The sequence below is a fragment of the Epithele typhae genome (genome assembly GCF_022376455.1).
Source record: "Epithele typhae strain CBS 203.58 chromosome Unknown BXZ73scaffold_61, whole genome shotgun sequence".
In the NCBI taxonomy this organism is placed as follows: Eukaryota; Fungi; Basidiomycota; class Agaricomycetes; order Polyporales; family Epitheliaceae; genus Epithele; species Epithele typhae.
The window spans coordinates 35,380-47,384 of record NW_025954252.1 but is presented as its reverse complement, the minus strand read 5'-3'; the positions used below and the strand labels follow the sequence as shown (position 1 = coordinate 47,384).

Genomic DNA, 12,005 nt, shown 5'->3' with positions numbered 1-12,005 from the left:
CTCTTTACCGCCATATCATCCCCCCTCGATAAATTGACACAGGGGCAGTACACACCGTATCTTACCGCCTGCACCGCCGACTTCTCCTCGTCCACACATGACACCCTTCCCCAACACCCTTCCCCGACAGACAGGCATCTGTTGTGCTTCTTGCGCGCTAGCTTTGCGTCAATCAAGGACCAAGCGGCGTGTCGAGGTGCGGCGATGCCTACAAACCATCCACATTCATGTTACATGCGATACCACGATACATTGCGGTGCATAGCCGGTGCGCCGCTTCTGCATCTCTCCTACCTCCTTCCCGTCCCCTTCTACCGGCTCGAGAGCCCTTCTCACCCCCCGTGTCCATGATCCCCACGCGCACCTCCGTACGAACCGCTTGCTTACTCTATGACCTCATCGGATTCGTCCCCGCACCTAGTCCCCCCATCACAACGGCATGTTTGGCAGATCGCATACCCCTCATCGTACTGTAGACTGAGCTTCGCTTACCTTACATCCGCGACCGCGCGCACGCTCCGGTCTGCGGTGACACGTACCGCCCCTGGCCCTGCACGTCTTGCACACCCTCCCCTCATGACCCACCCTCGAGGCCCACGCCGTCGCCCACAGCGGTGGATCTGGACCGGCGGCACGATGGACACCGTGTCCACAGCACCCCGATCCCGGAGACCCTGGAGGCGCCGCCTAGCTTCCGCGTTATCGGGGCGCGAGGCGCGTGCCCCTCCTGCGCTCGCGCTCGCATTCCCGGGCTAGCGCGTGCGGCGTGGGTCGCGGTCTCACCGCACCTCGCGCTCGCTGTGCACGGACGGGACCGCGGAGCGCGACAGGTCCTCGAGAGCAGGGTCCCGGGAGAAGGGTGCGCGCGGCGCGCATTGTGCGGCTCGCGCGGGGGAGCGGCCGCGCACACGCCCCGAGCCGCGGACGCTTCCTTCCCATCTTCTTTTCATTCTCCCTCTGATCGGCCCTCGCCCGCGCGGGGTCGGTCGTTATGCCTCTTTCTCCCCCCTCCTTTGCCCCGTGCTTTTCGCTCTTTTCCGAGCCCGCTCCCACCCGATTGCAGTCGCGCTGACGTCCGCTCGTCCCACAGGTGCCCGGCCGCGCGCGCGCGCAGGACCGGCCGTCGCCGCCTCCAGAGCTTCCTGCCGTCCCACGCTCCCCGGATCCGTCGTGCGCAGGGCCTCGGTGTCCGTTCGGGCAGGGAAGACCCCGCGCCTCGCCTTCGCAGTCGACGGCCCAGCCTCCCCCGCATGCATCTGTCAAGTCGGGTTCAAATTCAAAGTCGAGGGCTGAACGGACGGAGGACGGGTCCCGCACCGCCGCGGCCCTGAGACCGGTACCCGGGAAATTAAAACGCGGTGCCTCCCGCCCGGCCGTCGACGTCGGACAGGGCGACCGTCCGCCGGCGGCGGTCGCGGATGACGTCGGCGGCGATTGCTCGCGGGACGTTGGCGGACTGCACGGGAGCTCGGCGGCGGCGGCGGATGGCGGACGGGGAGCAGGACATCAAAAAGGCTCGATCCACGACGGCCGCGGATCCCAGCCACGACGTTGGCGTCACCAGGCGCCGGACACGACCACGACAGCGGACACTGGACACTCACCGCAACCCACCGCTCACACGAACAGCGCATTGAACTGTAACACTACCATCTCTCGTCAGCACCGTCTCCCCGTCGCGAACTGTACTCCAATATGCACATGCACTCACCAGTCTCCGTCTTCCCGTTACGTCTCGAGTTACGTGTTCGAATCTGTTTCTGTATAGTACGTTACGATACCTTACCCACCTTCGCCGGAGCCCCCGCCTTTCGCAGAGGGCGGGGGTCCCCGGAGCGGCTCTGGCAGAGACCGCGCAATCCAAGTCGACGCTGGAGGGGCGGGAGCGGAAGTCCGCCCACCCTTCAAATTTAAACTTCTAACCCGTCTTGAAGTTCTTCTGGCCAGTCTGCCCCGGCCGCCCACCCGCGCCCGCCACCGATAAGAGCGGCGCCTGCTCCGATATCTGCTCGTGCCACCGCTCGCGTTCACGCTCGAATGTTTTCTTTCTTTCTTTCTTTTTCTTTTTTTCTTTCTTTCTTTCCAGCGCGGGCAGCAGGTTGAAACGTTCTGCCGCGCGGGGCACATGGTACGGAGTCGAGCGTGGAACGGGAAGGGGTCGAAGTGGGGAAACGGCATGTGCACTTCTTAGCTGGGCCCTGGCCGCCACACTAGCCGGCGGGGACCGCCGCGAGCGAGCGGGACGGATGGACCATCAGTGCGCGGCAGAAGTGGAAGGAGTGCCAGTCACCCTGGTGATGGACGTGCGCGGGTGCGATTTCTCGGGGAGCACTCGCCACTGCACTCCGTCTTGTTGAACGGTTGGATGAGGAGCTCGGACTGGATGGGTGCCGCCTTGAAGTGTGGTGCGTGTGCGGTCGATGTTGAACCCACAGCTTGTTTCGTGAATCGTCGAGGACCCATACTCCCACCGGTTTCAATTACTTCCCCAGTTCCCGTAGTATCAAAAAGCTCCGGATCTTTCAAATATCGACAGAACCCGAGTCCGTGGCCTCAGATACCCGCCAGGACGTTATTCGACAGGGAACCAGTCTAACTTGTTGGGTCGGATGACATCACAGAGAAGGTCCTTGCCGAGCGAGCCACGATGGGTGACAGGCCGACCTGGGCATAAAGCCATTCTGCTAGTACACGCGCGATTACGACGCACACAGTAAGTAGCGTACGTGCTCTTCGATCAGCATGGCCGTTCTCCAGACAACCGATGCGAAGCAACGGCTCCGCGGCTCGACAGCACGGTGGGGAGGAGGAATGTCGAAATCCAGACGAGACGGTGCGTCCCGCACCGCGCTTCTGGCCCCGATGGCCTGACGTGCGGCGCGCGCAGGATCAGCCCGCGCGAGGCGCAGTGAAGGGGGCGTCGCCGCGTCGAATCGCGGAATGCGCGGGGAGCGGTAAACGCGTCGACGGGGACTGGGTTCCGCGCGTATATGGCTGCGCTTCGAATTTGTCGGTGCACTGAGTGCAGGGCGGTGCGGGTACGGCATCCGAGCGGGTCTGGCAAGCTTTGCGCCTCTGAAGGTTCTCTTGCTATCAGGTTGTCGGCACCACCTGTTGGAGAGGTTGGGAGCTCCGACGGGGCGGCGATGTCGCGATGGGCGCCATGATCGTCTGTTGATCATCTAGCAGGTGGACACCGCGGTGAGAGAAGAAAAGCGTGATTGAGAGCTTCTGACGGTCGAGGTTGGGTCAAGGTGGTTTCTGTTCTGGTCTGTTCTGTTCTATCCCGTTCTATTCTGGTCTGGTCTGTTCTGTTCTGTTCTGTTCCGCCTGTCACTGTGGTGTGAAATGCATAGGTGTACAGCAGAGCGGTTTGATCCCATATCGACAGCCCTTGAGAATGAGAAGGTAACAGGAGGACGGCTGTGGCGAGCGCAGAGGAGCTCGTGGTGTGCAACCGCTGTTGCGGAACCAGAACAGCCGGAGCCTTGTGAAGACACGGGGGTAACGGTGCCGACCACCAGGCAATTCCATGTGCCGTACAAAGTACATCCGGTCCAGGGACGGTACCTGCAGGTGAAGACATCAGCGCCAGACCCCGATATCTCCAGAGACTCGCTAAAACATTGAAAGCCCTTGTAGTACAGGGCACGCTTACAAAGCTGCAGAGAGTCCGGCGAACTAAGGTTGATAATAGATACCAGGTCGACCGATTACCGGTCGCCGACGATCGCAACGTCGTCCGTGCACGAGGGTGAGATAAGACCAGGAGACCCGAGGGCTTGGTGGACTAACGGTACGGGAGGGTACGGGTACCGCACGTTTTGCGCGCAGAGGGCGATGCGCAACATGTGTCGGAGCCGTCGGGGTGCGGATAGTCATGCGATTGAGCCTGAGACTACGCAGGGCAGCGACAACCAATAACATCCTTGCGAGTCCTGTGGGATTTTTGAGTCCTTCGGAGCGGATAGTGCGAAAGCAGAAGAGGATGGGCGCCTGAGCCCACGCCCCGTCTCATGCACCAGTTCCGTCATTCTCCCACGCGAAGCCGACCCCGCGCGCGTGCCGGCGTCAACGGGAGTCCGTCTCGCAATCACACTCCATGACCGTCGCAAGGATAACTCAAGTACGTTGACCCGGGAAGTAATGCTGATTGAACGATGCAGTTCAGCGGATGTAGGCTTTTGCTTATCTTCGGGCTGCACCAGGGACCATAACCACAAAGCCGCCAGCGATAAGCTGCCGCAGCTGCAGGGCATATAGGTGCACTTCGTACGTGACCTCCCTCGATGTTCCTGGACGTCTTTTGCCATGAGCACCCCCAAGGAAAAGCAGGACGTCCAAGTCCGTGACAAGGCAAGCGATAACGACGCGCTCGCGGCACTGGGATACAAGCAAGAGTTCAAGAGGGCGTTCCATCCAGTCGAAGTCTTCGGACTAGGCTTCAGCATCATTGGACTCTTCCCTTCCATTTCGTCAGTCATCCTACCGGATCGCTAATGTTATGCTAACCCACACCCCCCTCAGCTCTGTCCTGGTGTTCGCGCTCCCGTATGGCGGGCCCGTCGCTTTGGTTTGGGGCGTAAGCTCACAGTCTCATTATCACCGGTATTGTGGGGCGTTGATCACATCTGCAGTGGGGGATCTGCTCCTGCTTCCTCTTCCTCGTCGCCTGCGCACTCGCCGAGCTCGGTTCCGCCGCACCCACCTCGGGTGGACTTTACTACTGGACGTGGATGTACGCGACCCCACGCTGGCGCAAGGTTCTCTCCTGGCTTGTCGGCTGTGCGTCGCTTGTTGTTTCCAGCTCTCACTCCGCTGATCTCTGTTGGGGCGGGGTGATATCTTTGTATGACTTTACGACAGACATGAACTCCGTGGGTCTCATCGCGGGCCTCGCGTCGATCGACTGGGGCTGCGCCGTCCAGCTGCTCGCCGCGGTGTCGATCGGGAGTGATGAGACGTTTGTGCCTACCGTCGCCCAGACATAGTATGCGTCACTCTTCTCTCGGGTGAAAGTATCCGTCGCTGACCTCTGTGACAGCGGGGTGTACGCCGCGTTGCTCATATGCCATGCCGTCGTTGCCTCTTTGGCGACCTCCATCATTGCTCGGCTGCAAGGCGTGTACATCGCGCTCAACCTCCTGTTTGTGTGCTTTCTTCCCTCCGTCTATCTCCCTGACTTACTACACATTCAGGCTTTGTTTGGCAGTGATCATCGCTCTGCCGGTCGCCACCCCAAAGGAGTTTAGAAACGATGCGTCCTTCGCCTTCGGCGGATTCATGAACTGTGCGTGCCTCTACATCGTCTGACAGGTCTTTAATGATGAAATCCGCTACAGTCCAAGGTTGGCCCAACGGGTTCTCATTCGTTCTCAGCTTCCTCGCCCCCCTGTGGACGATCGGTATGTCTTTGAACTTCTGATTTTGCTCCTCTCTCTCACAGAGATCGTCGAGGCGGATTCGATGCGCCTGTGCACATCAGCGAAGAGGCGTCGAATGCCCGTACCGCGGTTCCCTGGGCTATAGTTTGCGGTGTGGGCATAGCTGGCCTGCTTGGCTTCATCCTCAACATCGTTATCTCGCTGTTCATGGGCACCGACATAGAGAATATCCTCTCTAACCCCATCGGGCAGCCAATGGCGACGGTGAGCGGTTTCTCACCCAATAAAGATCCAGCCCTCACGAGTAGGTTAGATTCTTTTCAACAGCCTCGGAAAGCGCGGTGCGCTGGGGATATGGTCAATCGTCGTCTTTGTTCAGTACGTCTTAGGCTCACGCTTTTTGGACGAAGATGTGTGCTGACTCGCGCTCGACTAGATTCCTGATGGGCTCTGCCATCGTGAGTCTACGATTGCCGACGTTGCCTCCCCTCGCGCTCAACACTCCTCTCGGCCCTCTTCGCACAGCTCACCGCGGCGTCGCGCCAAATGTTCGCGTTCGCACGTGACGGCGCCCTGCCCTTCTCCGGAGTCATCTACCGCGTATATCCGCGCACGCAAACCCCAGTCGTCGCCGTCGTCACCTGCGCCGGCGTCGCGCTCGCGCTCGGCCTGATCTCCTTCGCGGGCACCGTCGCCGACAGCGCGCTCTTCTCGCTCGCGATCGTGGGCCAGTACACCGCGTTCGCGATCCCGATCGCCAGCCGCTTCCTCGGCGGGGCCTCCGCGCGGGGGGTGTGGGTCCCCGGGCCCTTCACTCTGGGGCGCCTGGTGCGTCATGCGTGACACGATTCCCCCCGTGATGAATGCGAGCTGACGGCGTCGCGCACAGGGCGCCCCGGTCGCGGCGGTCGCGGTCGCGTGGATGACGTTCTCGATAGTCATCCTCGCGTTCCCCACGGCGCCGGGCCCGGAGGCGTCGAGCATGAACTACATGGTCGTTGTGTGGCTCGGGGTCGTCGCGCTCTCGCTGTTCTACTACAACTTCCCGCGCTACGGCGGGAAGCACTGGTTCAAAGGCCCGCAGGTCACGCTCGATGCCGACAGCGTGGCGGGTTCGATAGAAGGGAGCGGGGAAGGGGTAGAGGAGAAGCATATGGAGTGAGGGCGTGTCGATGCGCCACTTTTGGCTTCGTTCTACGCGCTGTGGCTATTGAAGGGGGGCCGTCCTGAAGGCAAACAAATTCCTGTCACTAGTACGTATTCGATGCATGTGGTGAACGAGCGATGATTTCCGTCTGGCATTGCCGATTCTCAGACAAAGAGTATTCATGAATTGAGGTGCGTCTCCTTATTTCCTACCTATCTGAGTTGGCATTTCGGCCTCATTTGAGCGCTGTTTCAGACGGAGATCCCGATTCTTCTGGTCATTCGATCGCAGTTCCATGCCGTGGAGCGGAAGAAGCACACATCAACGCAACGACGACCGATTCGCCATCTACGTCTACCACCAAGTCATCGCAGGTTTGTGCAAGACTACCTACAGACCTTCGAACGCCGAGCACAGTTGGTGGCTGGGATAGTCAGTATCTTGCGATGTGCATGTCTTCATCACCTCACGCCCGGTCATAACCCAGGCCGGAGAGGATGGAAGCGCTTCCGCAGGTTTGCCCTTGGGCGTCTCAGGGTTGTCTTCCCACCATGACAAGTCTTCAGGCCGCAAGTTTCTTCTAGGCCATGAAACTTCTGCAACCGCCCGCCCCGACCACTCAGCCCATCAGAGCGAAGGTCAACATCGGGTGCTATTCGCGCCATGGTTTAAAATGCCCTATCACTTTACTGCAGTGGCGTCGAACTTGCAACCCTGAGGCGGATGCAATATCGGAGGTACGGATAAGCTTCCTTTAATCGTACTGTCAGGTGTTCTCCTAACAATAACACCGCAGTACTCATAATGGTGACTGAACGGCCAAAGCGTGCTTGAAAGCAGAACTTGCTTCTCACGACGTCTCCGATTTGAGCGGGAAAGTGCGTCGTGAGATAACGTTCGTCCACCCAACCTTCTCCATTTGCCTCGTGCAGAGAAGCGCAGATTGGAGAAACGCGATAAGCCGCCGCGCGACGTGAGGAACATGAGCACTCTTTTCCTCCAACCAGCTTGCACTTCGCCTCGACCCACCATGGCCATACGGTTCAAGAGCGGGGAACAAGAGGTCCTCCATCTCCAAGGAATCAGCGAAGTTGCCGACGACGAGAGCATTTCAAGCGACAATGCTGCGCTCGCCACGTTGGGGTACAGGCAGGAGTTCAAGCGGTCCTTCACCGCCTTCGAAGTCTTTGCGATCGGATTCAGCGTCATTGGCCTCTTCCCGTCCATGTCGTGCGTCTTTGTTTTCCACCGAAGATCCAAACGACAGCGTACTCACCCGCCTGCCAGATCCGTGCTTACTTTCGCCATCCCGTATGGAGGGCCTGTCGCGCTCGTCTGGGGTGTAAGCATGCTCGCCTAGATTGCGCTCACACACAGACTAAAGACTACAACAGTGGGGCATATGCTCCTTTTTCCTCATGTTCATAGCGCTCGCACTCGCCGAGCTGGGTTCCGCTGCTCCCACCTCCGGCGGGCTCTACTACTGGACATGGTCCTACGCAAGCCCGAGGTGGCGTAATCTGTTATCTTGGATCGTCGGATGTGCGTGGTTCCTGCTACCTCCCGCGTTGCCGAGGTTGACTCGAGGTTTCTCGCAGACTCGAATTCCATCGGGCTCATAGGCGGCGTTGCGTCCGTTGACTGGGGGTGTGCCGTCCAGATCCTTGCCGCGGTCTCTATCGGGCGCGATGAGCAATTCACTCCCACAACCCCGATGATCTAGTGAGTGGACCTATCCTGCGTCCGTCTTCAATTCTTCACTCGTTCTCCTCATAGTGGAGTCTTCGCCGCGATTGTGCTGTCCCACGCCTTCATCGCTTCTCTCGCCACTCCTGTCATCGCGAGGCTGCAAGGGGTATACGTCCTGCTCAACCTCTTGTGAGTGCCCGCGCTCTATCGACTGCGCGTCGAGGTGCTGAAGCAGACTCTGCATCACAGACTTTGCGCCATTATCATCATCGCCCTCCCCATTGCGACGCCCAAAGAGTTCAGAAATTCGGCATCCTTTGCGTTCGGAGGGTTCACCAATCGTGCGTCTACAGTACCGAAGGCTTGCGCTCTGTGGTTTACACAGATGCAGTGGTGGGATGGTCAAACGGGTTCGCGTTCATCTTGAGCTTCCTCGCGCCGCTGTGGACTATCGGTGAGGTCTCCTTAGGAAGATGAAACGACAGAACCGAACCATCTTTGATAGGCGGGTTCGACGCTCCCGTCCACATTAGCGAAGAAGCCACCAACGCCAAAGTCGCGGTCCCTTGGGGCATCATCAGTGGGGTTGGAATCGCTGGAATCGTTGGTTTCGGTGCGCGCCGAGAGTGTTTTAGGGTTCTCATATGCTGAAAGTCTGATGGTAGTGATCAACATCGTCCTCGCCTTCTGTATGGGCACGGATATGTCAAGCATCGTGGGCAACCCCATCGAACAGCCGATGGCGACGGTGCGTGTATCTGTTCTTTATGGCGTCGTCGAGCTCATTCTACACGACCTCGCCAGATTCTTTTCAATAGCCTCGGGAAGAATGGTACGTTGGGTGTCTGGTCGATCGTCGTGTTCGTCCAGTGAGCCTATCCATCCGAGCCATAAACTCGTACGGGTCTAACTTCAGCCCGCGCGCAGATATCTCATGGGATCCGCCACAGTAAGCCTTCGTACATCTCCACGCGGCCCCGTACCGATTCTTCCCGCCGCCTCCGAAGCTCGTCACGGCCTCGCGCCAGGTGTTCGCCTTCGCGCGCGACGGCGCGCTCCCGTTCTCGCGCAGCCTCTACCGCGTCAGCCCGCTCACGCAGACGCCCATAACCGCGGTCCTCGCGTGCGCGACCGTCGCGCTCCTCCTCGCGCTCCTCGCGTTCGCGGGCGACGCCGCCGACAGCGCGCTCTTCTCGCTCTCGATCGTCAGCCAGTACACCGCGTACTGCGTCCCGATCCTCTCCCGCTTCCTCGGCCGCGGCGAGCGGCGGTTCGTGCCCGGGCCGTTCTCGCTCGGGCGTGCGGTGCGTACCAATGCTACCCTTTCGCGCCTCGCTTCTGCCCCTTTACACGTAGTCTGGCACCGCTGACGCGCGCGCGCGGGTGCAGGGCGCGCCCGTCGCCGCGGTCGCGGTCGCTTGGATGGCGTTCTCGATCACGATCCTCGCGTTCCCTGCGCTGCCGGGGAACCCGGGCGCAGGGGGATGAACTACATGGTCGCCGTCTGGGGCGGCTGGCTGGCCTCTGCGTCGCCTACTACGCGTCCCCAAATATGGGGGCCGGCACTGGTTCGTCGGGCCGCAGAACACGCTTGGGACGCAGGAGAGCGCGGGGTCGGTGGAGAAGATCGAGGAGAGTCCGAAGGTCTGAGGGGAGTCCGGGTCGGAAGAGCCCGGGCCGGGTGGAATGGCGCTGCGCGTCAGCGATGCAACATGTACTTGTCCTCCTCTACATAGGTTCTCATCTTGGAAGTGCACAGCTCCCTGTTTGTCTCTGTCGCTCTCTTCTACAGAGGTTTAAATGCTCAGCGGCGATGTCAGACTCCTCGAGCGAAGCCTGGACACCGAATTTGAAGCTTTCGATTTACAACCTACGCTGTGGTGGCGTCCAAGAATTACGCGCTGGATGCAATAGAGGTGCGTATGCGTACTTGACTACCAACGAAAACTGTACACGCGCAAGACACCATCTGAACTGGGGCATCTGCGTCCCTCTCACCTTGTCAAAGTGGTTCGTGGAGAGAAGCGTGAGCTGGAGTGCGACCCAACGACAATCTACCATGCATGCATCACCAAGCGCCGTTCTGCATGGGAACGGACATGGAGATAATCATGAACACCCGATGGCAACGGGGTGAGAGTGTCGGAGTGTTGAGGGTTTTGAGCGAGATCCTGTTCAACAGCCTCAGGAAGAACGAAACGCTTGGTATCTGGTCTAGGCTTGTCGTCTTCGTCGAGTGCACCTCTCCAAACGAAAAACGAACTGACTGCCCTGCCTGCCAGATACCTCATGGGCGCCGAATGTGTGCGCACGTCTTCCCATCTGCCTCGCACGCGCGATCCCTACCTCACCCACGTCAACGTACTCACCCTCCCCTCTTCTTTCTCTTGCGCGCCCAGTCTTCCCGACCGCGCAGTCCCTTTCTCTCAAGGCATCGACCCGCGCACCCAGCCCTGTCTGGAGGAGCGCGCCGGGTGCGCCCGCGCGCTCCTCCCGTCCGCAGGCGACGCCGCAGACGTCCCACCCTTCTCGCTCACCTACCATCGCCGCGCAATACGCACATAGTACTAGTACTACTCTGGCCCATCCCCGCGCGCTTCCTCGACGCCGGCCGCGGAGGAAGCAGTCCGTGCCCGGGCCGTTCTCGCTCGGTCGCGGTGCGTCTTCTCTCCGTCTTTCCCTTCCTCTCTCTCCCTTTCTATCACATGAGCACGGGTATGACGCGGGTGTCAAGACGGGCCTTCCCGAAGTGCGACGGCCGGCACTGGTTTGTGTGGGATCGCGCTCGTGGGCTTGGGCGGGCTTGGGTGGGAAGAACGGGCGCGCCCGGGGCGGGGAGCCAGAGAATCGGACGGAGAAGACCTCCCCGGCCGAACGCGCGGTCTGACAATCTGGCGTGTGGATGCGTTGAATTCTGCACTGGGATCGAAGGTGCGCGCCGGGACGGGGCGCTGGCGGGAAGCCTCCGAAGGCAGATGGGCGCAGGGCGGTGGCTCGTTCGCTACACCGCCGACGCAGTCTCTGCTTGCGCCCACTGAGTACTGAGAGACCACTTGCTCACTTGTTCACCCGCGCTTGGCCGCTGTCGTATATTGAACCTTCGACCGCACGACGCTCGCCGTGAAACGAGGGGCCGACCGTCGCACCGCCTCCACCATCCGCGAGTGGACCTTCTGAGTCCAACGCTAGACCTCCCCCATCATACATTTCACACTTCCGAATCCGCAAGCGGCGTCATACCACCCGCCAAGCAGCGCAGCGCGCGCACGCTGACCTAGTGCCCCTCCTTGCCTGCCCCACACGGACACGCAGTCTCGCCGTCCAAGCAGTGCCATCCCGTCTCCTGACTCTCCTCGCCGCATCGAAGTGGTCCGCCACCCCCGTCCGGCGTCGGCGAATGACAAACGACGAACGCAGCTCGCTGTGGGGCCCTGGGCCCGTCTCGAGTTCGGAGTCCCCGTGCCAAGTACGCAGCACGGCGCATGTGCCAGCCCACCGTCCCTCGTCCCTCGACGTGCCACACGGCCCCGGGAGCTTCTTCACGCCACCGCTCCCGCCCCCGCTCACACGACTTCCATATCGATCGATCAAGACCCGCGTTCCCCGTCGACCGTCTCGACGGCGCTGCGCGTGCGCGATGCCAAACTGCCTCCGTCGTCCTGCCAGCGGTCGGCTCACCTGAGCCAAGAAGGATCCCTCGCCCGCCCCGGACCCGTTTGAATGCGACCACCGGCGCGTACGTACGCGACGCTGGGTGCGCACGTCGCGGCGCGCGGCGCGTCGAG

General features: G+C 60.7%; 2 protein-coding genes across 2 annotated transcripts; both read left to right on the top strand.

The window, feature by feature from the left end:
* Positions 1-4,311: 4,311 nt before the first annotated feature.
* BXZ73DRAFT_105110 (APC amino acid permease) lies at positions 4,312-6,546 on the top strand (the record flags this gene model as incomplete). The annotated part of the gene is made up of 12 exons (XM_048016139.1): positions 4,312-4,475; positions 4,528-4,582; positions 4,638-4,785; positions 4,867-4,990; positions 5,045-5,146; positions 5,199-5,290; positions 5,343-5,405; positions 5,458-5,648; positions 5,698-5,762; positions 5,821-5,842; positions 5,910-6,212; positions 6,274-6,546. The coding sequence occupies 12 exons, from the start codon at positions 4,312-4,314 to the stop codon at positions 6,544-6,546; spliced, it is 1,602 nt and encodes a 533-aa protein (XP_047874004.1).
* Positions 6,547-7,561: 1,015 nt separating this feature from the next.
* On the top strand, positions 7,562-9,708 carry BXZ73DRAFT_80490 (APC amino acid permease; the record flags this gene model as incomplete). The annotated part of the gene is made up of 13 exons (XM_048023297.1): positions 7,562-7,761; positions 7,819-7,873; positions 7,926-8,073; positions 8,130-8,253; positions 8,308-8,409; positions 8,470-8,561; positions 8,606-8,674; positions 8,726-8,833; positions 8,886-8,968; positions 9,025-9,089; positions 9,148-9,169; positions 9,249-9,524; positions 9,577-9,708. The coding sequence occupies 13 exons, from the start codon at positions 7,562-7,564 to the stop codon at positions 9,706-9,708; spliced, it is 1,476 nt and encodes a 491-aa protein (XP_047874003.1).
* Positions 9,709-12,005: the final 2,297 nt, after the last annotated feature.